Source organism: Micropterus salmoides, unplaced genomic scaffold (genome assembly GCF_014851395.1).
Source record: "Micropterus salmoides isolate LMB-PRFRI ecotype aquatic unplaced genomic scaffold, ASM1485139v1 Ms_hic_scaffold_20, whole genome shotgun sequence".
In the NCBI taxonomy this organism is placed as follows: Eukaryota; Metazoa; Chordata; class Actinopteri; order Centrarchiformes; family Centrarchidae; genus Micropterus; species Micropterus salmoides.
Window position 1 is genome coordinate 13535165 of NW_024041151.1, and position 27949 is coordinate 13563113.

A 27949-nucleotide genomic window follows, 5' to 3' on the forward strand; every position below is an offset into this window, starting at 1 on the left:
CACTGCCAAAAATAGATGCAATGCAACAAACTCTTAATCCTCTTGAGAGGATTGTGACTCTATCCAAATTCAACAGGTGGTCTTGTAAAATATATCACTTTTCCTGGATCCAGGTTCTGCTGTGCCACTTATGCTGATTGTCTCAGCTCTCTATAAATCCTGGTGTGAGGCTCAGGAAACTGGTGGATTGTGTGTCCAATCGATTCATATGCATGGATGTGTATTTTCACAGGAAGTAGACCAGAGCAATGGGAGCCTTGGGGTGGACAGAAAGGCTACTTGATCTAGATCTAGTGCTGTGTTTTTTTTTTCTTCCTGCCATTATTCAGGGAATCTGCAATTATCCATCTCTATGGATGACTGCCTTCATCCAACACACCGGCTGTGTTTGTCACTCTCTGAGCTTGCCTCTCCTTTTGCTGCTCATAATGGAAACCAGCAGGGGTCCGGCCCGGCTCGGTAACAGCGGCAGTGTTTTTTTTTTATCACTCTGTCACCCTAGCCATGATGAACAGAAGCAGGAGCAGTCTAGGGGGTAGCGGGAGGGAAGGGGCAGCAAAACCCAGGGAAGCTTGTATACATCCACCTTCCCCACATCAAAGGGCTTCTGAACAAGATTGATTGCTTGCAGAATAAACCTGCACAGCCCGCTGGGTTTTTAAAACAACCAAAAACAGCTTTCTTTCTTGAGACTTTGCATTCTTTCTAGCCTTAAGCTGCAACTTAAAAATGTTGGTGGTGTTTACAGTAGACTCCTCTGCAAATCAAATGACGTGATAAAAGATGGCTTTTTGTTATGTATTTTCTAATCCTTATGACATCTTGTAGGACAAAAGCCTTAATAAAAACCTGAGAGTGTGGCCACTGGCCAGACTGCATGGTCGGGAGCTCCTCCCACCTTGTGCTCTCCCCGTGCTGCTGCAGAGGACTCCTGCTCCGCCTCACTCCACCTCTGCACAGTGCAAAAACAGCAGCAGCAGCAGCAGCGGCGTGCCAGGCTGGAGCCGAAGCCAGCCTGCAGCACCACAGAACCTCCTGGGTCATTAACCTGTCGCATGTCGGATACAGGCAGACAGGCGGATATATGAGGAGCAATTACGAGTTGTGTTGTTGAAATTTTTTATTTCTGCCTGTTTTTTGTTTTTTTTTAAAGCTTTTGCGTTGCCAGGGAAGAGAAAGTCCGAGCAGGTAAGCAGAGTGAGAGGCGGTCGGTCGGTCAGTAGGCACTAGATAACCTTGGCTATTATAGCATGTTTACATTGTAGCTGGTGTTTTGTCTTTCCTTAACACACCCATTTAGTTTGTTCAACATAGGTTGGGCTAAGTTGCCATATACGTTTCCTATTTATGTGTTGTGCTAAAGAAGGTAATTAAAACATAGCCATTTTTGCCAGTTACTTCAGTGCAGGAGGACCTTTTTTCTCTCTCGCTACAATAACCTACCGTAAAGCAAACTCGGCCACATCTTCATGTCTCAAGTCCAAAAACTGAGGCTTAAAACAGAAACACGTGGGGGTCTCATAGCCTGTGCCGAATGTGTGTTAAAACAGGTGCTTGTAAAACATTAACATCAATGGCGTTAAGGTGGAAGTTTTGAGATATTCGTCCAAAGTTGCCAAGTTTTGGCGGAAATCCTTACCGAGTATTGGGGGGCAGGTTGTGCGTGAATGAATGGGCTGTGTGAGTGAGGCAGGCGTGACAAATGTAGCTCGTAAAAGAATTTGTATTCAAAGTGGGTGACTAATTACACACTGATATGACCTGGTTATCAGACTGTAATATGGACTGTGTTGTCTAATTGTTTTGATTATAAATAGCTGGACTCGTTGTTGTATGGGAATCTTATTCATTTAAGTGTATGTGATGTGTTTTGGCATGGCACAGCAGTTCGTAAAAGGCAGCTAGCAGGCTAATGCAGTGAATTATGTTACAGTAACCCTAGAATAATAACTATCAGATGACCTACACTTCATTAAGGCTGCCCTGCGCCCCCGGGGGGGGGGGGGGGGGGGGGGGTCAAATGTGTCTGCTGCTAGTACTTGCTTGCTGCTGCAGAAGGATTCACTTGTGCACTCTTACCAGCTGTTGAGTGTTGATAAGCCCTCCAACCTTTACCTTAATTACTCCTCTTGGTCACAATATCTGTGGGCTATTTAAACTGTTGCCAACCTGTCTAATGTCACAGCCTGACTAGATTTTTCAATGCACTACAGTCTGTTAACTCAAAGCAAACGCCTAGTTTTGTGTTTTGAAGAGAAAGAGGCGTACGAATGTGGCTTTTTAGATTAAGGATATAATCCCTCTGGGTGGCAGATTTTAATTTCCCAGCAAAATTGAATGTGTTTTTTGAGACATCTAGTGGCCAAGCCACTGGTGTGTGATGTACAGAGGTCCTCGGGCTTTTGACTTCAAGGTTCATAATCTCCTTTAGGTGGCCCAAAACTGTAAACACAACATACACCCTCAAGTCCGTTTTCCTTATTCCTCATCTTATTTTTCTAACCCCCAACTTCTAACATGCTCATGAGATATTTTTCATAGTCTGTGTGTTTATATAGAAGGCAGGACTTGAATTTTGACAGATGGCTTAATTTCTTGTGGTTATGCCCTGTGTGTGTGTGTGTGTGTGTGCGTGCGTGTGCGTGTGTGTGTGTGTATTTTTACAAGTGAGGAATATTGGACATTGAGCTTGAGAAGGTGTGGGGAATGTAGACAGCAGTGTCTATCTCTGTTCAAACAAGCAGGGCTGAACATGTCAACCAGAGCTAGAATAAGCCTAAATGGAGGCGCCATTTGAGATATTTTCTCTTGAAAATACAGATTTAATTATTAATTAATTAATTATGATTGTCCCATAAAACCCCGACACATGATCTTGACTTGCAGGTTCTCTAAAGCAGCAGGCCCAGTGGCCTATTGATGTGTGTGTCTCTGATCAGTCATTGCTTCATATGACTCATGCACAATGCCATAAGATGTTAGGCAAGGCTCCGTTTCCTCTGTTGTCGCAGGAACGGTTAAACAAACAGTGAGCTAGCAGTGGGTGCTTTCCTGCCCAAACTGAGTCTGTCAGAACAAAGAAAAATGTAAACATGCATTACCTTTACTAACAGTAAAATGCTTTATTCCTATAGGATTAGTAGATTGCAAGGTCGTTATACTGGAGCCTGGAATTACCAGTAGTCTTAACAAGTTGGAAGCATTCTTTATCTTTTATTCTTTTGTATTTTTTGTCAAACGATCAATGGAGGATTTAGAGTAAAATCAAGAATCACTATGACTAAAAGAGTGCGTAATGTAAAAGTAATATTTAGGCTACCCAAGTGCACTTAGACCCGTTTTCATTGTAATTGTTTGTCCTCCTGTTTCCTCTGTTTTTTTTCTGGATAATGAGTCTAGATGGTGGGCTAATTTTGCTGTGTGTCATATCAGCACCTTGTTGAGAGGCAATTAAAGCTGTGTAAAGAACATAAAGAGAGACACCCAGAACCAGTGATCTCTCTGAAATGGTGTTGATCTTCTCACTGTCAGTCCAGTTAAACAGGACAAACAGAGGGAGAGGAAGGAGGTATGCGTGGGTCAGTTTGTTTGTGGGAGAAGGAGGACACACATGTGGAGTGGGAGGTGTGTGTGTGGACGGGGGAAGGGTGGTTGTTGTGGGTGTGAGATTAACCCTGGTGAGACTTGCGCCTTTAGACATTCCTGACATTCCGACCTCCGGGATGCTTGAGGCTCCTCCGTCTTCTTCTAGCATGTCGGGGGCTGCAGAGGACTCTGGAGGGCATTTATGTCACTGGGCTCACACCGGCAGGCCCTTTGGTTGAACAGAATCCACATTCCCCCTAATTTAGGAGGCCATGGGAACAAGTAGCACAGCATACACCAGGTCTTCTTAAATTACATCCGCAGACAACTCTTAAATCCAAACAGAGGTCTTCTATGAGCTTAGAGAAACTTGTCAGCCTGGACTCACTCATCACAGTCTGTACAATTTTTTGTAGATAGTTGACTTTTTTTTTTTTACTTACTTTTTTTGTTGAAATTATGGCTTGATTCAGAAAACCATTAAAAAAATAAAATAAATTAAAAAAATAAAGCAAAAACTTAGAGATCTACTGATCAAACTTTTTCTGTCCCGATTCCAATACCTCACCTCTGGGTATCTATCAAGTACAGATCCAATACCCATGCTGTCTTTATCTCAAAATCTCAAAGTAATTTTTGGTAGCATTAGTCCAGGGATTGCTGCAGCACTAAACAGTTGGCAGTCTGCCACTGCTAAATAAATAGCGGAAACTCAGAATTTTATATGTTATTGACAGAGAGTTTTTAATACGGATCTGTCATCTCATGGCCAAAACCTGATCTGCCTAATTAGGCCAGTATCTGGGCCAATACCAATCTGGCATATCAAGGATTGAGGCATCCCTAGGCAAAATGAGCAGTCTCTCAAACCAGAATATTTGTTAAGTATTAATATTAATAAGTTATTTGTAAAGAGTGGAAAAGGAAATGATTGCATAAATGGTTCTTGTGTAATACAAGCAGTTTTACTTGGTCCAAAGACATGTGAGATTATTGTTGTGACACAACCAATGTGCAAAAAATGACTACCGTACATAGACATTTATGACTTCATTCTTTTAACAGTATACCTTATTCTTCTTTCTCTCTCCTTTACATACTGCCTTGTGATCAACATCTTGTGACGTTGCAAACTTCTGCTGACCAGTCATGACAGTTCGTCCTGTGCCTGCCAGATCACTCAACAGCCACTTCTGACCAAACCTAATTTAGCAAACCAAAGATGTCAGCGTGTAGCGACTTTGCAGAACACGTATGGAAACCCGGCTCTTGTAAGAACTGCTTTCACCCGCTTAGTGCGCACAAGACTGTCGGAGGCCTGGGTAGCAACGTGCCTGCCGCTTGTTTGAAGAGCAGCTTGGGGGATGATGAAGAAGCTGGAGTGACATCGCCTTCGCCCTACAGCAAGCCAACCATCGCTGTCAAACCCACTATGATGAGCCTTGACACCAACGAGTCGATGACTGATGTCAACATGAACATAGAGCAGGTGATCCTCTTAAACATCTCTTTTCTGTAACAAACATTTGAGTTTATTACTGTCCAGAATGATGTATCCTGTTCTTTAATGTGTGCTCATGTTTATGTGTGACAGGAGAACACAAAGAGCCCGGTTGAGCGTTTGGGTCTGAAGAAGCTCTTGGACCTGTCATCTCTTTACATTGACGGTAACGGATGCAACAAGGCCCATAGAGAGGCAGTTCTCCAGAGTCCTGAAACCAAGATGGACTTCAACAACTGCTTCTCTCTGACTTCCATATCCCCTAACATCCTCCCTAAAGACTCCATGGTCATCAGCAATATCTTCGTCACCCAGGAGGAGGGTAGAGGTTCTCAGAGTTTAAAGAATAATGCCATTGGAGACACCTGTAGGCAGCAGAGTACAACCACCACTAGAACCAAGAGCACTTATAATGGAATTGGTGTGACATCCAGGGTAAATTGTCAGGAGTCCCATGAGGCATCGGTGGAGATACCTTTTTCTGTGAATATTGTCCCTTCCAGTCCTGCCGCAGTTCATAGCAATGGTATCAGCAGGGGTTGTACTGCTACTATTACTAAAACATCTAGCACTTCCCCCACCACAGCCTTAGGTTTGGACACCACTAGCCACAATCCCCCAAAATCCCTCCACTCTCCTCCCGTCCTGTATAAACAGACCAGCCTGTCGGACTCCTCTTGTTCTTATCGTAGTAGTACAGATTCACTTCCTGGGGCAGAGGGGTGGGGAGGAAGACAAATTAGGTCCGGGAGCCCCCAAAGCCCACCATCCAGCGGTGGCTCACAGTCATCTCCCAACTCTCCCAACGGACAGCCAGACTCAGAACCCATTTATGCGGAGAGCACCAAGAAAAAGCGCAGGCCGCAAGGAAATGGGTTGCAATCCCATCCTGAGTCCCCAAACCAGACTAAGAACTCGTCCCAGTGCCCCGAGCTTGAGCTTTCAGGAGAGAGTCAACGGGCCACCATCACTGTAATGGCCACTCACACAGAGGAGAACAACAGGACTTTCTACCTGAGCAGTCCAGATTCAGCCATCAGCACCCAATGCCACTTCAGCCCTACAGCACGTAAAGACCCCAGCAGCCCGGCCTTCCGCTGGCCCAGCCCCAGCCACAGCGCTCCCTCTTTGGTCACTGAAGCCAGCCTTACACCAACTCTCCACCCTAAGCCTCAGTCTAGCCCACCCATTCCCCCCAAAAGGACCACCCGTTCCCCTAAACTGGGAACCTCTAGCCTCTCACCATCCATGTCTTCTCCAGTCCCTCTTCCTGATCTCCCCAAACTGGGCACCTCCAGCCTCTCACCATCCATCTCGTCTCCTGTCCCTCTCCCTGAACTCCCAATGCTTTTTCTAGTCTCTGCTAGAGAGGGCCACTTCAAGGTCCATTCAGAGAACCACAGCGCAGCAGTGTCCGAACGCTGGCACAAGTCCCACTTTCACAGTTCTGGTTGGAACTGTCGCATCGAGGAAGAAGAGGAGGAGGAGGAGAGAGAGCGGAAAGAGGGGGAGAAGAAGAAGCTGGCCGCCAAGCCAGGGACAACCTCTCAGGTGGCAGGCCTGGTCAATGGTGCCGCTGTCTGGAAGGAGGCCAGGGACTGGACGGCTCTCAGCAGCCCCCCTCCGATGACAGAGCCAGGCACGGCCCCCCCCACTGCCACTAACAATGGTGCCTGTCATGGGGAGACTGAGGGCACCACTGCAGAGGAGGAGGGCAAGCATAACGGGAGCATGCCGGCCAGGCAACCGTTGCATGACGGCTCATCAGAGTTGCTGGCAGCAGGGAAGGGAGCTGCCAACAATGAACCCAATCCACCACCTCCCCCACCTAAGAAATTTCACAGGTAAGAATAACAAAGAACTTTTTGTTTTGCATTTACACATTTAATTAATTTAATGTCATTCATCATTATTGATTAATCTTTTTCAGTTAATCATGTTCCCAGTGAAATGTCAAAAGTAATGACAAAATGCCAATTAGAACTTAGCCAAGGTGTGAGGCTATATTTCTTACTCAGCTTGACCAGTAGACACAAATCTTCAAGGTTCTCAGTTTACAATGTGAAGCAATAAAAAGTAGGCAGTTCTTGACTGCTAGTTAAGAACTGCTTACTTTTCATAGCTTCAGATGCTTTGATCACCAGTTGACATGAATTTTCTCTAGATAAATGATGGATGATTAAGTGATTACATCTCACCATCTTGAAGTTTTGTGAGAACTGAAGTTTTTTTTTCAGATTCACAATATTTTATGCTATATTTTGTAAATATTTCATTTAGTGCAGCTGAAAATATTCAGCAGTGCAAAATCTTGTACCTGTTAACATGTAAAATCCAAAAATAACTGTTTTACATTGTTCATTACACCCTTTATGGTAAATAAGGGCAAAGCACAGTAAATATACTATCAGCTATCTTAAGGAATGGTTGGTTTCAAATATTGTTTACAATAGGCAGTTGTGTGAAGAAAAAAAACTATAATAGAGGTATAATTACACACTAGTATACTATACACTTGCTGTAAGATGAATGCTGTGCATTTTTTAAGCTCGAACTGCCCATTATAGCGCATATATTCCTGCTTGAACTTCAGTCTCCTACCTGTGATTTGCATTAGCATTAATGGGACTGTAATTTAGCCATGAGACTGGTTTCATAATTTAGCACTTACAACATTCACCACTTAGTCTAAATGCACAATATGATGGGACTGTGTGTGTGTGTGTGTGTGTGTGTGTACACACACATATATATATATATAGCCTGTAACTGTGCACATGATCACATGCATGTTACTGCAGTCATCTGTGTGAATCTTACTGTCCCTTCTCCTTTCATAGCATCATTATTCAGCCTTGAATCAACCTCCATTCTAGCGCCTTGTGATCATTCATGCTGTTCCAGCATATTCCTCAATGCATGCCTTGTTCTATTCATGCTAGTAATGTGACTTTTTCAATTCTAATTGACACACAAAATGGGTCTGTTAAATAGTCCCCTGCTGTGTCATGTTGCTGTAAATTTGTTTTGGCTGCAGCACAGTCGACAGAACTGTAAATATTAAAAAACAAAATACCTTTGGCCTTGTTCAGTTGATATTGTCATACAGGGACAAAGTTATCATTAGTAGGTGTTTAGATGCATATTTGGGCACATATTTGCATTGGTGGCATGATTGTGCTTTAAATTCTTGATGCTCAAATGTTGCTGCTCAATTGCACGCCCTGGTTATTTGTAATCCTCAGAAACAGCATTTAATTCACTTACAAGATATGCAGAATGACCAATTTTCACCTTTATTCAAGTATTGCAACCTACTCTACACAGGGCTCTTAGCCTACATAGCAAATTTATTAGCAGTAACATTTGCTTTAACCTGAGTCTGAATGAGGCTAAGAATATACTCTGCTGTCTGAGTCAGCTACCCAAAGCAGAAACAGAGAAGAGGCCTTGTGTTGCAGTTATTAGAGCATCAAATGATCTCCTCAAAATAAACTTTGCATTGTCTGGGACAGCACAATGAGGTGTAACGACTGTGGCTTCCTCAAGAGAAACAGATGTTCCACCATCTTGAGCTGCTGCAGTCAGCAAACGCTGCGTGGGAATGTTTTACTGTCAAAAACACAGATTGCTGATCACATTTCAAAGGCTCTTATGTTTGTGGTAATTCTACCCATCTCTCCTGTTATGACACTGCCGACAATCTGCGCTGATAAAAATATACCTTGTTGAGACTGTGGGAACTCGCCTCGATTTGTGGCTTTCTGGTGTTCTAAGTCGTGGTGTGTTTAATCAACAAGTGTCCTCAATGACATTGTGCTGCAGGGAATCAGAGTCTAAATCTTGTCTGCAAAGCAATCAACACTTCATGAAAAGATGGGTTAATGACATTAAAGGGAATATTGTGTGTGGAATGAATGGAAAACAATACAAAGACACACATGCACGTACACCCTGTGAAGCAGCATTTTAATGTGCTGAATCATTTAAAAGCCACAGATGGTTTGAAAAATCTGGCTCCCGGAGCCTGTGATCACCGTGGAAAACACCTAATTTCCCCTCTCGTATTCCTCGTAACAGGTCAACCTACATATCATGTGGTGCGTCAACTGAAGAGGTGTGTGTGTTTTTGTGCATCATGTGCCTATGGCGTGCACGAGTTTGTGAGTAAGTACTCTTTAATGGGGAAGGCGTGTCAACTGGTCAGTGAAGGTTGCCAAAGGGAGGCTTTGGTGAACAGATTGTTGCCCCTGGCAACTCCCAAACTGCCTCAGTCTGGCACTCTGTTGCCACCAATAGAAGTAGAATTTATAGATCAGCCATGTGGATTTAAGTCCAATGAGTTTGTCTTGGGTTTGAATTGCATTTTGGTCTCTAAACTGTTGTTCAAGACTTGCTGCCCCTCCCTCCACAGAGCCATCCTGATCCCTTCTCTGCAGCAGAACAGATAGCATCTTGTTGCCACCTGACGACTTAAAGCTGCTCTAAAGTGAACTACTAGGTCAGTGAGTGAATGCTATATATGAAATATGGGTGCTTTAATTTTGCGCATCTAATGGGTGCTGTTGCTTTGCCTTGCTGAGAGAGACTTTAAATACACATATGACTCTTGTGGAACCAGAGTTGTGTTACTGCACATGGCGGGGCTTTAGAGAGCCACTGGTCTGATCTGGGGGCATTTTGCGCCCACCAGCCCGACGAGGACCTCTGCTTGTTCAGCAGGAGGTAGGCACCTGAACACATCTTCTTCTCATATGTGTCCTCAGTAGGAATTGACAACCATTAGACTTATGAAGAAAAGTGGTGAAGTTCTTGTTCAAACAGGGAAATGGTTGCAGAGTTTGAGTGTATTTCAGGAAGATTGTAATAAACCGCTGAGCCTTCGTAGGTAAGGTTGGGCCTCTGCTTATTTTCACACCTCTGTTGGGGGCTCGGTAGTCAAAATTAAGAAGTGGCTTTGAATGGCATGTGGTCAATGCTATGCTCATTATTCATTTTCTCACTTTGACACTCTGCTTTTTGCTGTTCTTCTACTCTCTTCCAATCCTTTTCTAACTTTTTCTACCTAGATTCTTTTGTTCTTTTATTTGAGCTGATCCTATTGGTGAGATTGAAACAGTGGCAAGATGAAGAGAAATTTATGAAGAAAACAAAGTGTGTTAATGCGTGATGTGGTGCAAATAAATGAAAGTGGGTTGTTATGAATAAGGAATGGAGATAGCTGACAGGGAAGAAGATAACAAGGCAAGGCTGGAGCATGTTGCAAAATATAACAAGGATTGGTGTCAAACATTAATGGATCCTTGTTTCAAATACGTGGTTTTATATGGCTATATAGCCACGGTAACAAAAACACAGGTACGATATATGTGTGATCCTGTATTATTGCGGTTAGCAATGCAATAATTACTACATTTGACAGTTTATATAATGCAAAAGAAACACCTAATAATTTAATATGTTCCAATACAACAGCATCCCTCAATTACAGTTCTATAAGTTTCTCAGAATCAGAAATACTTTATTGATCCCCGAAGGTGTTCTTGATACTAAATATGAGTCAGCCTGCTTTTTAACTCAGAATCCTGAATTATGTATCAACAATAATGTTTTGGGTGAAATCTGGTTACAATATTTCATCACTCATAGTGCTGTATAACCAGCTTAAGATTCAGATTTTTGCTAAAAGAGTATTGTCTCTACATAAAATAGCAAGGAAAAAACGAATGTGCGTGTAAGCATTTGCACACCCAAAACATACAACAAAAGTATGTGCAGTCTCAGACGTCATCATTTTATATATATGTGTGTATCTAAGTAAGAATCAGGAAGTGAAACCAGTGGTGTGAAGCTGATCACAACAACGCCACAGTTTAGTTGGGGTCTCATTTTACACTTTCACACCGCTATCTGTGGCTAGTTAGGTGTAACCCCGATCTGATCCCTTTTTAAAAACTCCCCCTGCTCCTCTCACGCAGCTTTATTAATACCACACACGTCAGGGTCGCATGTGTGTCAACAGATCCAGTGTGTTACTTACTTACTGAAGCTTGATTGTTTACATTCTAAATCAGGGTTGCTGTCGTTGCCGGACTGATTGCGGAACACAAACCTCGTCTGACCATGAAATCTCACGTAGACTTTTTTCAGTAAAGAAAGTCATTAAATCTATTGTGTAGGAAAATAAGCAAGATGTTTATTAATAGATGTTTAGGCTAAAACTGTTATTCCAAATAGACCCTTTTTAGACATTTTATAGGCCAAACAATTGATCAGTGAATCGGGAAAATAATCGTCAGATGAATTGATAATGAAAATACTTGTTAGTTGCAGCCCGTAAATGCTTGTATATTCTTACATGCAGTCCTAATCTGAGTCAAGGTCTTTATTTGCATGCCCTTGCTGACATGACTCATTCATCCATGCACATCCTCCCCGCAGGACATAAGCAATGACATTCTTTCACCAAGGCAAATCTGATGTTTTGGATACAAATCTGAGAGATCTAGAGTGAGACATGCTCAGGCGCACACATGCACAGAGCCTCATAATCCCTGCACCCATTACCGTTTCTCCTCTGCCTCAGCATTACCACTGCCTTTCATCACTGTTTCTTTGTCTGTAAAACGATAGCGGATCCTTTGGCTAACTGCCCACAGAGAATACCTAAGCCTTTGTCTTCCCCCTGTGCTCCTCTCCTTTTCTCCTCCTCATCTGTTTGTTCTGCTGATTTGTGGTGGAATTGAAGTCAGGGGTCGGCAGATAAATGGATAGAGGAGTCATTTTGTGATGGAGGAGAGGAAAGAGAGATGAACGGATGGGACTGGAATGGACCCTGCTTCCCTGAGCCATTAGTGGGTATAATGAGACAAGTGAATGGCTGTCACTCAGCGTAATTGGTCACCTTGATTAGGAAGTCTGCTCATGCACAGTTTTCATTGGTATTATAAGTGGCCATCACGGTAGTCGGGCAAACTGAACAAGAAGAGTGCAGAGTGTCTTTTGAGTAAATGAAAAGAAAGAATCTAACAATCCTCCGTTTTACAAATGAAAAGTTGAATTTCATATGCAATTAAACACGCCCTTTCGCAAATCTTGGCACTCTGGCGTTTAGCTGCTGCAGCGCTTTTAAAAAATGTTTTTGGTATTTTATGCCTATTTATAGCCTAGAATAGAGGGATGAGAGGAAATGAGAGGAGAGAGAGATGGCATATAACACACAACAAAAGACCCCAGCAGGATGCAAAACGAGAACGTTGCAGTTCATGGTCGCCATGTTAACCCTTAGGCCATCAGTGTGCCCTGTTGCTACTGCTTTACTTGGTCTGGTATGAACAAAATGTAACAGTGGCTAACTGTAGATAAATGATGTTGTGTAACTGACATTAAAGCTGGGGTAGGCAACGCTGGAGAACTAGCAAGTGGCATCTAGATTTATCCAAATTAAAAAATCCCACCTCCTCACTTCACTTCGCTCTTGCAGGGTTAGGATTAAAATCGCATTATCACAAAAATTTAACAAGAAGTAAGCATACTATATCGCAAAACCTGGCTCCTACATTACCCACAATGCATCTCAACCTCTGTAGCTACTGTAGCCTCGGGCCTCTTGCCTCAAACAGAGATGAGGAGCGGGCTACAGAGGTCTGGTAACCCAACTTCTTTCTAACTCCACACCCCAGATTTTGTTTCATTTTCAAACTTGTAGTCTTCTGCCAGAAACTGACCCTAACTCAAGTGACATCACCTGAGGCAATTCATCAGACTTTGCACAGCTCCCTCTCAAGCCACAAAAAGTTGTATGCAACATGTTCACATATGCAGTAGTGCTTCCCAAGACATTTTAAATAGATATATATATTTGGTGGAGTTTCCATTTAAAGCAACTAACTCAAGGGAATTGTGGGAAATATAGGGAAATCCAATGTGCCATTATCCGGTAAATTCCAATTGTGATCAAAGCGGCCGGTGTTCAGCAAAAGTTACATGGACGTTGACGGTTTTCAAGAAGGCTCAATATCAGAAATAAGACAAAACTGCCATATCTGGTAGGCTCATAATATGCAAGAAGATGTTTTTTTGTTTAAAGTTTGACTTTGTTTCCATGAGTCTACACATAATCAAGAAGTGTGTCTCTGTAACAAGGAAGTGAAACTACTCCTGGCGGTATTTGTTCGTCATTTAAAATAAAAAAATGTGCTCGTTGACATGGACATTATTAGTATTGAATAGTTCAGATAAAGGCACATCAGGAGGAAATGAAGTGGTTCCACGACTTTAAACGGTTGCACAAATAGAAAACCTACAGACTAACTACCAAGTGAAACTGCACCTGACTAGACTGATGTTTTGGAACAGTTACGATATTCATACACAGGCAGACAGCAATGCAGACACAGGAAAAAAACACAGAATATGACTTGAATGCATGTTTGTTTATATCTTGTTTGTCCCGTCATATTCACTTAGCACATCTCTGTTGTTTTCTCCATTACAGAGTGTGCAGTAAGATGAGTGGCAGCAACATGGAGCTGGACCGCTGCAGCCAACAAGGGTCAGTAGAGAGCCCTACTTCATCTCTGCGGGTCCTGAGCACTGCCAGCCTACCCACTGCCTCCACTGACAACCTGACTGCTGACGCTGGTGAGTACCACTCGCACTCATATTTTGGCCAGGTTAAGGGGATTGATTTAAATATCTGAGTGGGGCAGGTCCATTTGCCTCAATAGAAACATTTGCCGGGAGTCTAACGATCATATCCGTCTGATACAGTATCTAATAAAGCAAACCGAATTGTAATTTACTGAGAAAGTTAGGTACTGTTTTTTCTGTAGCTTTTACAGACACGTGACTGGCGATGCTTTGTGTTTGCCTGCATGTTAGTTTTGTTGCTGTTTCACCGTGGTTAACTGTGAACATGCACTTTGTCCAGAGTGAGACTGTGCAACACAAGTGAAAAGAGGAAAGGGAACGCTGCAAGGTTTTATAGCAGCTAACTGTCATCTTGTCTCTTGTCTTCCTCTTTTGTTAAGTGCACATACATAGTTTGTTGATTTCTAAAATCATCAAAACGAGACACGGCTCAGAGTGAGTGGCATGCGACTTTGGTTTATAACTTACTGTCCTTTGCATGTCAGCTTTAAACCTGTGTGGCACTCAGATGCTTGTAATTGCTGGAACTTCCTAGGCAATGTTGTTTGAAGAGATAATTATGGACTCTGATAACGAGGGAAAATGGGCTTGGCTACATCCTAGAGTATTTTTTTTTATCTTTACAGTCTCCCCCCTCAGTGCAGTTATTGAAGACTGCACCACACGATTATCTCAGTGTCTGTCTCCTCTAGTGTAATGTCACGTTCCGACTTTTAAATCTTTCATTGACAAATGGATCATAATTGGATGGAAGATATTTTGAGTGTCAGCTTGAACCCTGGATTGTGGAGATGTCCAGCTCTTTTGAGGAAACGAGGTATTTGCACTAAGGCTAAGCAGCGTAGGCAGTGACAGAAGGGTTGTAGTAAATAAATCAAAGTCACAGCTGTCACTCAAGAATATGCAAGTCCGCGAGTACTGTGAGGTTACAGGAAATTAACTCAGAAGGACACTGAGAAACAAAGGATATACTGTATTCTGTGAATCCAGTGAAAACAAAAGCCTCCAATGGTTGCTATCTGTGTTTGTGTGTGTCTGTTTTCTAAGTCGACATCTGCCAGTTCATTCTATTAAAGGCATAGTTCACGAAATTCGCATGTTTGTTTTTTTTTAGATGAGAAGATCAATACCAAGCTCTATTTAATATAAAGCTGTATATGTGTTCTTATCAACTGGATATTTTTGGTTGTTTCATAACAATTAGGTCAAAAAGTTTGTTGCTTACATAACTGTACTTGACTGAGACCTTGATCATGCTGCAACGCTCTTTCATTTTCAGTAATCAATCAGCGAACCTGCTGATGTAATCTTTTTTTCTCTCTTCTCAGGTTCTCGGGATGCTTCACGGATGTCATGTTCCTCTCCATTTTCCAGAAGTCCGGTGGCCTCAGCCCCGGGGTCTCCTCACCCACCCTCTTTTAGCAACTTAAATAACCAGCCACCTCCTCTACCGAAGAAAGAAATGGTCAACCGCACCGTGTCGGCTCCCGATAGCACAAATGGAAAACCCTTTGTCCGAGCGTACCCACGCCTCCCATTCACTGGCTCAGAGAGCAACGTGTGTCGACCTGCTGACACTACCGCCCGGTCCAGTTTACCGTCCAGCCCTGTTGACCCGCGACCCATTTTTTCTTCCAACGAGTCCCTGGAGCGTTGCCATGCCCTACTAGGCCGATCCTCAAGGTCCCGGACTCTGGATGAGTCACTGAAGACTCACGGGCGTCTAGGTGTCCACTGCCGAAGCAGCATCACATGCTCCTCTTCCCCGCAGCTCAACGTGCCCTTCTCAGCTTCAGAACAGGGTTTGGCACCAAATTCGGGTTCCAGCCTGCAGCTCCAGACCCTTCTGAGTAACATAGACAGTAGGGAGGGAGTGTACTCCAAACTGGGAGGCCTGTATGCTGAGTCTCTGCGGCGCTTGGCTCTAAAATGTGAGGATCACTTCACTCGCTCCCAGAGGAACCTGCTTAGGTTTGAGGAGAGCAACTGGTCTCTGTTCAGGCTCACCTCTAACAAGCCGAGCTGCAACGCAGGAGATGCTGTCTACTACTCTGCTGCCTGTGCCTCAGACCCCAGCAACTCCTACGCTGTAAAGGTAATCCCTAAATACTAGACCTTATTTGACAAGTATTTAATAAAAGGGAATTTATTAAATATGTGTTTAATATAACCATGTTCAAGTTATAATCCTTAATATTTCAGTCCTGATTCCTCGGGCAATACCTGTGGTTACTTGTGGTAACAATAAGTGCAGTGTAATACTACAGGTCCCAGAATTATGAGGGCAGCAAACACCCCATGAGCAGCTACTTTGTCAGAAATACAACAAAAGAGCAACTGGTCTATGTATTCACACCGCAGCCAACAAACTCATTTTGTTGGAATTAAGACATGAGTCAATAATTAGCTCATTTCCAGGCATGCCATGAGCAACCATGAGTAGTTTCCCACATAACAGCAGGGCAGAGTAAAGTTGGTCACCTTGCTGAGATTTGGAGGTGTGCAGTCACCTGCAGCTCTTCGTCCAAGAGCTCACTGTGGCTGCTCCTTGGACCATTGCACTATTTAAAGCTGATCTACTACCATAAAATCCAACAAATCACCATGTCTTGTTGTGTAAACGCATTTTTGATGAACAATCACAGCCATTTCCTGTGGCTGCTTTGCAATAGAAGCCACAGCTCCATTTGGACACTTGTAATGTGAAGCAGCAGCAATAGTAAATGGAAACTGGAAAATAAACAGTGAAGCTGGGATCAGTGAGATAAAGTTAAAACCAGATTACAGACATTACCCACATTAATTTCCTGTGAAAAGTAAGCTATTTGAATTCCACACTGGAATGGCAGACTCCGCCACTAACAATGAAAACTAATGTAAATGTAAAGCATTAGATGGTTATTTGATGAAAAAACGCAGACTAAAAATGGGAAACAGGACTTGACTTCATGAAAATCTTAAGGATTATAACTTCAACGCTCAACACAAAACAGAATTATGTCCATATTTTTGCATCATCACCTCATAAAGTTTAAATGTTGAATTGATTTTTGCAGGGATTGACTAGTCATGTGTTTGACTTAGTTGCAGTGAGGAAGAGTGTTTTTGCAGCATATAGATTGTGTTTTTTCTCTCCACTCAGAAGTTGTTGTCAAGCGAGCAACTCACAGCTCACTCAAAATCATCTTTACTGCTGTTTAAGGAATAATTTGCACAGTGGGTGTTGTAAATTGATCTTTTAAGCAGGGATTTGACATTTTAAGACAGATGAATGAAGAGATTAAAATTGGGCGGTGGTCTTGTTTGTTCTTAGGCTACAGATGGGATGGTCCCACTACAGCACGGCCCTTCGGGACGTGTCATGTAAACAGTCAGAAAGATGGGTGTGGAGTCAGTCTCACTGACCTTTGTCCCAAAGTTATTAGTGCTGTGCAGAGCAGCGCTTGTTTGTACAGTACATGTTGTGCCACGGCGTGGGTGCCCACAGTCTTGCTTAATATCTCTAGGCCCAATTAATCTTTACATTCCAGGCAGGATTTACAGTCAGACAAACCCCTGTTGTCAAGGACACACACACACTCATAACCCAATACACACCATGTAGTTTGAGACCATCCAGCACAAAAACTTCATGGATATTCAGGCGTGCCACCAGTGTGTTGCTGACTAAAAACCTGAACACCATGAAAGTAGATTTCAGTCCAGTTAATCACAAAGAAGAGATTATGTCTAAAAGTCAGACCCCAAGAGACAGTGAGAACGCAGTGTTTGTTTCAGGAAGATTTTATTCAGAGAAATTTGAATTTTCCCAAAGCTTGCAAGAGAATGACACACACTGAGGAGCTGTAGTAGTTTACTTAAAGACAAATTGAGTCCAGTCATGCCATCAGCTAGCCTGCTAGTAACTTAGAAAAGCCTTTTTCACAAGCTTTCAGTTGAGGATTGGATTTAAATCTGCATCAAAGACATTGGTTTCTCTTGAATGAGACCAGGAACTGAATTGGCGTTGACCTTGGAAGCTCACTAACAAGAATTCCTTTCTTATGTTTCTTGGCTCCACTCCCTTCCCCTCTCTGTGTGTGGAATTCCCCCCTCCCCTCTGTCCCTTTCTGCTCCTTTGCTTCATTCTTTTCCTCCTACTGTCCTTTGTGTGTATACCTCTCCAGATCTGTAAGAGTCCATCCATGGAGGCCAAACAGGGCCATCTCTATGGTCTGTCAGTGCAGCAGAGTATTCCCCCCCACTTCAACCTCCAGCAGGACTGTGGCCACTTTCTTGCTTGTGTCCCCCAGAGTATGTTGCCTTCTGACGAAGTCTCTCTGCCCACCACGCCTGCTTCCTCGCTGCCTCAGCCCTCCTCGTCTGCATCTGGCCAACAGGTAGAGCGGGAACGAGTAGTGGTCATCGCCTCTGAGATCCCTCACCAGACAGCAGCTGACTTCGTCCGGGAGTGGGAAGCGTTCCATAAAACTCAGCCAGAGGTCTATGAGCGCCGTGCATGTTTCCTCCTCCTGCAGCTCTGCAATGGCCTGGAGCACTTGAAGGAGCACGGGGTCACGCACCGCGACATCTGCCTCGAAAACCTGTTGTTGGTGCCTCATAATCGTAGGCCGTCCCAGCTCCCCCAACAGACCACCTCTGACAACAGCACCAGTAACGGTCCAAGTGGTGTGGACATTCAGCGTCACCTTCCCCGGGTCCTCATCAGCAACTTCGCCAAGGCCAAGCGTCGCTCTTCAGAGGATGCTGCCTCAACCACTGTGGATCCTCGCATCAAACGTGACCACGCCAGATTGGCGCCTGAGATTGTCTCAGCTGCCCAGTACCGTAAATTTGACGAGTTCCAGACAGGCATCTTGATCTACGAGCTCCTCCATCAACCCAACCCATTTGAGGTGAGTCCAGCTCTGAAGGAACAAGACTACCGCTGCGAGGACTTGCCGCCAATCCCCTCTGTCTCCCTGTACTCGGCTGGCCTCCACAGGCTGGCTCAGCTCCTGCTCCAGCCTGACCCCATCAAACGCATCCATATCCAGGAGGCCAAGCGCATACTGCAGAGCCTCCTCTGGGGCCCAAGGAAGGATCTGATGGAGCAGCAGTGGGAGAGACACGGACAAGCGGGGGGCTTTGTCGGCGGATCCCGACATGAGGGCCTCCTCAACTGGCTGGATGTGAAACGGGCCCTGCTGATGATGAAGTTCGCAGAGCGTTCACTGGAGCCCGAGAGGAACGCGGAGCTGGAGGACTGGTTGTGCTGTCAGTACTTTTCCTCGGCTCACCCTCTGTCTCTCTGCCATACTGCTGAACTACTCTACTCTCTAAAGTGACAGCTCAGTTGAGGGTTAAAAGTCTGCACGAGAGGAGCCGCAGTTACACGTGAATGTGCATATGAGAGAGACCAATAACGTCAAAGCTAACTATGGATGGGTCCGGGCAGTGTGATCCTTTGGAGATACTGTGAACCTACCCACCTGTCTGCACTACTGCTACATGCATGAGGGCCGCGCATCAACCTAGCAGTCCACTCTCAGTATCCTGCTGCAGACTGTCAACGTAGCAAAGAAATGACCTGTGAAAATTCTGCTGTTTTTAGATGTTCTTGTCACAAACATATGGATAACATGGCTAAAACATTCACTTACAGACTAGAATCACTTTGTGCCAGTGATGCTGGTAAATACACCGGTAAAGGAAGAATATGGACAGTATTCATTATTCTATAATACACTTACCAAAGTTTCATGTTTGACACTGTATTGTGTGTATTTATTAAATATCACTTAAGATACCCACTGAGAACAGGCTAAATAGTTCATAACCTTATTCTGCATCGGCCAGCTTTGCAAAGTAATGCTGTGTGGTATCTACGTAAATGTGCAGCTAACTTTTACTTTGTCTAATATCTTAAAAAAAAAGAGCAGACTTAACACTGTCGCACCTTTTCCCGTCATGTTTATTCATGGGCACATAGTGCTGTACTGTATACTGTGTAAAAACACAAATTCAACCTTTCTTTAACCAAATCCACAGAATAATGGCTGTTCAGTGAATACAGGTGTGCTAGTAGGACAGAACAAGGCAGGCTTCCTTAAGTCTGTGCTGTCTCGAAATCCTTGTTAGGCATCATTGCGTAATAAAGACTTGTTGATTAATCATAAGCCATACTGTCTAACACAACTCAATATTAATTGGATTGACAAAACAATTGGCATCGTTAGCGATTGCTTCTACTGAATGGAAGCCCAGGTGTTCCCTTGTGCTTACTTTTAATACATATTTAAATGTTTAGACATTTGTCACAGTGCCTTTTTGTTCTTTGTTTATGTTACGGTGACTCAGAAGCCAAATGTAAATATTACTTATCATTCGTCCTTTGTGAAACTGGCCTTTCACAGAATGTTCCAGAAACAATTTTGTACAGTGATTCGTAGATGATATTAGAAGAAAATGAGCCCAAGCAGGTCTTTAAAAGCCATGAAATACGAGCAGCAGTTAAAAAATATTTATGATATTATTTGTTATCCTGTAGTAGTCACTGGAATTCCTCTGTTTATTTTCGTATCTTATTTGTTGTTGTTTTTTTGGCACAGCAGCAGCTGGGCCTGTTTGTTTTGGGGATTTTTTGCCTCCTGTGTCCCATGTAGGCTGCAGAGAAAGATCCAAGTTATGGGTATTTTATCACCAAAAAAAAAATGTATCAACAAAGTCCAGAGTTGCAATGACTGAGTGGTGTTTCTAATGATGAAGAGAAAAAAAAACCAAGTTCAGAACTCACAACTAATACATTTTTGACATTTTGTGTGCCTCACCTATTTGCATCCATCAATAAACTGTGCATATATTTTCTCACAGTATCATCTGGTGTTTTGATCTTAATTTTTGGATCCCCTTTAATGACATGCTGCCTGTACTTTAACTCTAATGAACTCCAGCAAAACATGTCAAATTTTAGACATGCATATGGAAAAATTGATAAATCTTGAGCACAATTTTAGCATATTTGTTCAAATAAATTTTATGTATTTCCCAATAGTAGGGAGATGACAGGAAATGAGGGCCTGATTGGAGTCCACTCCTCATGTCAGAAAGTGTAGGGTGTTACTGTATACTGTAGTACAACATATAGTCTTTGTTTCTTGTCTTACTCTATTTTCCAGCTTAGAAGTCTTATTGCTCTAAAGTACATTATGCAAGACGGAGTTGCAGCTATTGGAATTGCATTAACCCTGTAACAACCAGTGAAATATGTGAATGCCGCTAGCATCATGCAGTATGGAAATCCTCAGCAAGAAACAAACTTTTTCCTAGTCTTTCTTTTGTTAGGTCTAAATATACTGCTTATTTTTAATATTAAGTAATTTGTAAAGGAATATACATAAACTGCGGTAGTTCTTTGTGCCGGGATTGAAGCAATTTATGCAATTTACTAAAAGAAACAGACAACAAAACTAAAAAAAACTAAACAGAGAAAGCCAAAAAAAAAACTCCAATCAGCTGAAGGAGTAGCATCTGCTGTTGTAGGAGGAACAGAGAGTGCATTGCACGGAGCAGCACAACAGGTTGTACGTGTAGTGGAATCTCAATTTGAGTTTGGAGCCTAAGGCAAAAACAGACCCCAGACTTTCCCCCACCCCAATCCTCCCCTAGCGCTGCCAACCCCCCCACCCCCCCATGTAGCTTTCTGCTTCACATCGCTCCTTCAAAACCACTGGCTGCTCCCTTGTCATAGGTGGAACTATGTTGCTATGGTGTTTTGACCAATGGAATGGCATTTCCAGGAACGCAGTCAGTCTCTGTCTCCCTCTCTCTTTCACACACACTCACCCACTGGAGCAGCCTGTTAAGCAAGAATCCAAATAACCCCCTGGAAACAACAGCAAGGCTCCCTTCTTTGTTTGTCCAGTGAACACCGGTCAGGAGGTTGCATACTTTATTTGAGCAAATATACATCCCAGCAAACCGTCTTCAGCAAGGGGACCTAAGAAGGCAAAAACAAAGATACCACACTTAAACCTCCCACAACATATGCATTAATATGGCAAAAAGGCAACTGATGTGGGAAATATTATTTAAAGCAACATGTAGAGGACAGTTAAAGGGGAAACACACTTTTCAAAGCTAAATCACCAGCTATTGCTGCTGTTCGTATGTTTTCTTATTCCCATGCATGAGTGGCCAATCATAGACAATGAGACATTATTTATTTTCAGTACTCAGATGTACTACATATCCATATTTGTTCAACTAACCACATCATTTAAGTCTTTAAATCAGGCAGTGGGTTTAACTTGCCACTGCTGTGGATCTGATAATAATACCTTAATAATGACACTGTCTTTATGTCTATAATGCGTAACTTTCTATATTATCTGTGAATACTACTTTCTCAGGTTATTGCATCTTTCCAAAAAGTGCACCTAACTATTATTGCACATAACACTTACATAAATACATATATATCATCCAAAATAAAGTCACAAATATATATTATATATATACAGTACGTCTCATCATTTATTTTGAAATCACAAACATGACAACTTTAATGACTGTGGATTTCGCCCATACGTATGTTTGAAAATTTTATGCCCATTGTTGGCAGACTCATCCAGCCTAAGGAAAGTTATCTAGAAAAGTCCGCAGGACCAAATTCCCATTCACATTGTTGCAGCATGGCCAGATTTGAAGGTAGCCCAGAGTGTTCCTGCACCATCAGCTCAACATAGAGAGTATTTTCGCTTAACACTGGGGAGAATTGTCAAAAGAAGGTGAATGGAGGTGTGGGGCAGCTGGGGTGTCTCAGGGCCGGATTGGTAATCTGGCATACCGGGCAAATGCCCAGTGGGCCAACGCACGTTTGGGGCCGGTGTAAATAAATTATGTATTTATATAACTGTTTTTTAAAAACAATGGGCCAACGATTGGACTATAAAGCATGGACAGCGGCCCATTGGGTAATTTTCTATACTGACACTAGGCCGGCCCAATCACAGGAGCTTCTACATCAGCTGCAGGACATTAAGTGTTTAATGCTCAAAATCTTCTGGGGGAGGACCCCCAGACCCCTTTTATCAATACATTTCCCCCCCTAAATAGTAGGCCTATTAAAATATATTCTTGTCTTGTCATGGCCCAAATCTTGTGCAATGTTACGTCTCATGGGCTAAGTGTTTCGTCACACCCCTAATCTGAGCCCTTAAATGGAAGGATGGAGTATTGGTGTCTGTGTCCTTGCTGTTCTGGTTCCATGATTTAACCTCATAGCCTGTGGGGTTCCTGCTCTCTGCTGTTTGCAGACTCGAGTAAAGCACTACTGCTGCATGAACTGCAACAGCGTGCTTCACTCAGATTCTATGCTTAGCCTATAGGCTTTTTCACGGAAGATCTTTTGACACATCACAGAAGGGAAAAGGCCAAATTCCATTTAGCTGCTTCAGTTTCTGGGTCCTGGTATTGCTGGGACACGTTAATGTTATTAATAACCTTTTCTTTCCCTACTATGACAACTGTCTGCTGTGAAAAAGTTTTATTAGGAAATCCAAGACGAGCAGCCACAGACACACCAGCGTTGCTCTCTAATTAATTACAAAATGACACTTCATATTACCCAGCCTCCCCTAGAACCACCTATCCCAAATAAGCAGACAACGTACCGTCGCATCTGTAGATTTCTTCAGGTATTTTTGGTGCCTCCTAATGATGAATACAGTGATTCACAAACGTGCCCGAAGCACCACAAAGCCCTATCTCACCAAACCAGACTGCCCTACAGGGCTCAACAGAGGTTATGCAGGACAAATGGTTTGCAGTGCTTGACCGTTGTCTGCTCTTCCTTTGTGTCTCTGGCGGTCCCTTGTGCATTCTCCAGCCTCAATATCGCGTTGCTGGTGACTTTATTACAGAGGCTACAGTATAACACAGCATCCAGAGAGAGGCAACAGCTGGGCCGAGATAAAATCAAGATCCCACAGGAGGAGCTGAGAAGTTATAGCATTTGTAGCTGGCTCTGCTTCCAGTGAGCCCTGGCTTGAAATGTAGCTAGAAAGCTCTTGAAACAATTGCACTTCCCCTCCTTTATGTTTGGAAATACTGCCTCACTGATGACCTACACCTCTTCAGCTTCCCTCCTAGTCTGTCACACTTCACCAGCCTTCAAGCCCTCATCAACACAGCGCTCCTGCCATTCTTTTTTTGTTTTTGTTGCCATCATCAGGCACAAGTCCTTGAATGTGTTGTGCCCCACTTGCAATTCCTCTCGCCATGCTGCTTTTGTTATTCTGCAACAGTAAGGTCCATGAATCTTTGATAAAACAGAAGGCATGCTTATAACTTGCAAAAGCAAGAAACTCAAATCCATAACCCATGCTATGAAGAAGAACACTGTAGAGAAATGAAAAGCATTGCAAATTGCAAACAGCTATTTAAAGCTTCATCAAGGCCAGTCACTTTGGTGTTGTACATTTGAAGGGTGAATGCGTGTCTCAGTCATAACATGGTTCATTTTTAAGACTAAAGATGTTACACATTCCAAAACATTTCAACAAATCTCTGCAAAAAAATTATTAAATTCTTTATTGATACTGGCCTGTACTTTATCTACAGCTGTGAACATTACAATTTATAGGAGAAGGTATTTTTTGTAAGGTTTCATAAAGTGTTTTTACATTAAATCAATCAACTTTGCACATAAATCTGACTGCAATAGGTTTTCATGATACTGCATGAAATTTAACAGTCCTGATAAATTTCTGGAAGTATTCTGACACCTACTGGCTCAATGTCGCTACTACATTCAGACTTTAAGTTGATGCAGCATTTTTTTCCCCCTCCAGTCTCCTTGGAGTACAGCAACCCAAATGTAGTTTTTGTTGTAAATGAAGTAAATTTTCTACATTTACTGCTGTAGTAACAAGTCTGAAAAAATTAGACATTCAAAAAACTGGTACAAAACTGCCAATTTGTTCCATGTTTCCATTCTGTGCTACAGTGGCTATGAATACACACCCAGAAAAGTCATGAACTGTCAAACTTTATTTTTAGATCGAAACAAAGCACAGCATTAAAACATTTCAACACTGTAATGACAATCACCCACTGTCTTAAGTGTGTAGAGGAAAAAAAAAAAAAAAAAGATGCTATCAAGCACTTTCGGCTTAAGATCATGCTCAGAACATTAAAGTTTGTTTGGCCATGAAAACTAAATCTCATTTTAAATTATTTTATGTCACTATCAAAAAGTTGAATTTATCATGCCAAAGGCTAAGCGTATGTAGGTGCAGCGAAGAAAGAAAATACACAGAACTTTGAGTTTGCAATGTTGAGAAATGCATTCAATCATTCATTTGATAATGTGGTCGGGAAAGTGTTTTTCTGATGACTTGTCAGTATGCAGCTTGTAATGCGGTGGAGCACCAGGTCCTCAGGCAGGACACAGGTGAGATCAGCCCAGGTAGAGGAAGGGATTGGGGGAGAGCGGATGAGAGTTTTAGAGGGTTCTCAGAGGTGGGGTGGGGTTGGGTGGGGTGGGGCTGATTTCGAGGCTTTGTGTTCATTTCTTCTTGGATTTTGCCTCTAGGGGTTGGCCAATATCCTTCCCACGCAGTTTCAACCCTGTTCATGACAGAAGAGAAACATATGGGTTCATCCAACTGGCAACTGAGATACAATGAACATGATCATTCAATATTAGCCAATTACTCTTACCAATTACTCGCTCTATCTTGCCCATGACCTGGTTATTGGGAATTGCTCTCCCACACTCATAGTCCGCGATGACTTGAGGCTTTTCGTTAATTTTCTGAAGGAAAGATTTGATATAAATAATTACTTATTTTCTTTAACCACAAGAAAAGCATATAAACACACTACCTGTAGCTGGGAATCCATTTATCACAGGGCTGAATTGTTCACATTATTAAAGGAGACTGGTAGTAACAATTTAAGTGATAATGGTTACTGAACCTGAACTTTTTCAAATAACCCGCAAGAGAAAATCAGTGTGTATGCATTTCTTTTATTAATTTGCATGATAAAAATGTGATGCTGGTTGGATGGTTATGTTTTTAAAATGTGTGACTATGTGGTTCACTGTTACTTGGTTAGCTTAATCTTAAATGTCTGCCTTTTGTTTTATTTTACCCACCAGACTCTAGATTCACCAACATACATAACCAAGGTAAACAATGTTTTACAAATCCAGACAAAGGCATGTTTTCCAGCAGCTGTTATATATTGAGTGCATGTCAGTTTATGAGAAGTCTGTATACTCACAGTGGCCAGGTCTTTCTGGGTCATGCCTTTCTCCTGTCTGCCTAGCTGAATGACCTTGCCCACCTCTAGGGGGACCCTTTCATGGTGTAGCTCCTCTGTTTCCCGGTCCAGTTTGGCTGTGTTCTTTGTGACAAGATGCTGTTTGTTCTGCCCTGCAGACCCTATGTGACAAAGCAGTGGATCAAGGCGATGTTGGGGCGTCATACAGGGTGATAGACATGCAAAAACATCAACAACAACACAGGACATTAAATTGTCATGTTTTGCGGGCAGAATTGCAACTTGATTGAGGAGAAGAATCTCTGAAATGCATCAAGGTCACTCTGCAAGTGAACTGTGGTCTTTACCAAATGTGTACAAAAAGTATAAATTTACATTTCTTGGTTGTCTCAACATCCTCCCCACGTCTCTGAGCAATGGTGATAGCCTAGAGAAAAGATGGGACACGTAACGTTATAAATCTCAAGTTGCACAACATATGCCGGATTTATTGACAGTCGATTGCATTATGACCAGACTCGTGTAACGTTACCGCCCTATTCAGCTTTAGGTTCATAAAAAATCATGTAGTTAATAAGTAATGAATCTGCTTATCTATGTATGACGAATAAACAAAAGATAGCACGATCAACCCTGAGAACAATCTTTCGGCGAACATTGCTTTCCCAAAACGGACCGTGAAACCCATATTTTAACGTTATGTTACAACAGTTGTTCCAGTAAATGTAACGTTGTGCTGGATTAGTCTGTGACATTTTAATGACTCCCAACGCAAGCATTAGGTTACGGCGTGATCTTTGGTCTTTAACTAGTTGCAGATTTGCCAAACATTAGCATGGAGGTTGGACATGACGTGCTATCCAACATGAGTAGCTAATAGTTATCCATTTCAGGTTAGCTGGCTAACTTAATGCTAACCAACCAGTTGCTATTTTGGTTGTCGTCAAATATTTTACAAACTGTAGTTAAATTACTCCTGACTTGTGTAACGTTATCATTTCTGGGTGAGGTTTGGTTTGCCGAAGACCATAGTTGATGAAATAGCATTAACATGCCTTCAATTTGCATATCTGGACGCACCGTTAGCTATCTGGCTATCTAGCATAACTGAACGTGAGTTAAGTTAACGTTACCTCCGGAGTTACAATAATTTGCAGAGAGTACCTTGACGTTTTACAACAGTCTTATTGGCGTCTACTTGAATCGAGCCAACAATCTACCATGTTAGCGACCGTTATTAGCAGCTTGCTGTAGAAACAAACGGACATGTCCGCTGTTATTATTAAACTAACGTTAAACCACGACGCGTGGTCGATGATTGCTCGACAACTCAGCCCGTAACCACGCGCAGATGATTGTTTTTACCAATGTTACACACTATCCGTTCACTCGCGTGTTCCCTGTAACCTCAACCCCTATTTTAGCAACATTTTAGGGCCCCATAATGTTAGTTAAGAGTGTGCTTCAGAACAAACACAGACCAAATGAGGTATTCGTGCTAACCTGCTTGGATTTGGACTGGGCAGCAGTCGGCCCCTTCTTCCTCAAGACAGTCACGGTATCCCAGTCACTTTCTGCCATGTTTTCAGGGTCTCACTCGATACCCGTAATATTTAATATAGATTAAAAAAAATAAATTGAACTCGGTGTGTTTTAAACGATCCCTCTAAATAGGGTAGTGCTACTTTAGCGTATCCGACGCTCCTTCCAGAATGCTCCCTCGCCAGTTCTGCCAAAACTTTATTTAAAACAGAGCGATAGACAGTGAAATGATGGGAGGACTTTCAGCAGCGCCACCTGCTGGTAGAGGAAGTTGACCTACATCCACATTGATAGAACCGTGCGATTTACAACCTAAAACCTTTTTATATAGTCTATGCCTAAAACACACAGTACAGGAGATGGTTAAAAAAAAAAACAACACTGCCACGAATTCAGTCG

The 27949-nt window shown here is 42.7% G+C and overlaps 2 protein-coding genes across 2 annotated transcripts; one reads left to right on the forward strand and one right to left on the reverse strand.

The window, feature by feature from the left end:
- Positions 1 to 949: 949 nt before the first annotated feature.
- LOC119914477 (inactive tyrosine-protein kinase PRAG1) lies at positions 950 to 20592 on the forward strand. Its single transcript, XM_038733794.1, has 6 exons — positions 950 to 1188; positions 4733 to 5074; positions 5180 to 6930; positions 13584 to 13729; positions 15067 to 15833; positions 17905 to 20592. Exons 2-6 carry the CDS (start codon positions 4808 to 4810, stop codon positions 19063 to 19065), a joined length of 4092 nt encoding a protein of 1363 aa, XP_038589722.1. The 5' UTR covers positions 950 to 1188; positions 4733 to 4807; the 3' UTR covers positions 19066 to 20592.
- A 4158-nt stretch (positions 20593 to 24750) lies between these two features.
- On the reverse strand, positions 24751 to 27753 carry LOC119914525 (endothelial differentiation-related factor 1 homolog). Its single transcript, XM_038733874.1, has 5 exons — positions 27512 to 27753; positions 26384 to 26435; positions 26009 to 26169; positions 25442 to 25535; positions 24751 to 25348 (listed from the first exon to the last, which is right to left on the reverse strand). Exons 1-5 carry the CDS (start codon positions 27587 to 27589, stop codon positions 25287 to 25289), a joined length of 447 nt encoding a protein of 148 aa, XP_038589802.1. The 5' UTR covers positions 27590 to 27753; the 3' UTR covers positions 24751 to 25286.
- Between the last annotated feature and the right edge of the window lie 196 nt (positions 27754 to 27949).

Excerpts from the sequence above, each read along its gene's own strand:
- LOC119914525 (XM_038733874.1), bottom strand. The coding sequence starts at position 27,589 with ATGGCAGAAAGTGACTGGGATACCGTGACTGTCTTGAGGAAGAAGGGG. Across the intron at positions 26,170-26,383 it reads TGTTGAGACAACCAAGAAAT|GGTCTGCAGGGCAGAACAAA; the intron begins GTAAATTTATAC and ends TTTGTCACATAG. Across the intron at positions 25,536-26,008 it reads CCCAGAAAGACCTGGCCACT|AAAATTAACGAAAAGCCTCA; the intron begins GTGAGTATACAG and ends TCTTTCCTTCAG.
- LOC119914477 (XM_038733794.1), top strand. The coding sequence starts at position 4,808 with ATGTCAGCGTGTAGCGACTTTGCAGAACACGTATGGAAACCCGGCTCT. Across the intron at positions 5,075-5,179 it reads TCAACATGAACATAGAGCAG|GAGAACACAAAGAGCCCGGT; the intron begins GTGATCCTCTTA and ends TATGTGTGACAG. Across the intron at positions 15,834-17,904 it reads GCAACTCCTACGCTGTAAAG|ATCTGTAAGAGTCCATCCAT; the intron begins GTAATCCCTAAA and ends ATACCTCTCCAG.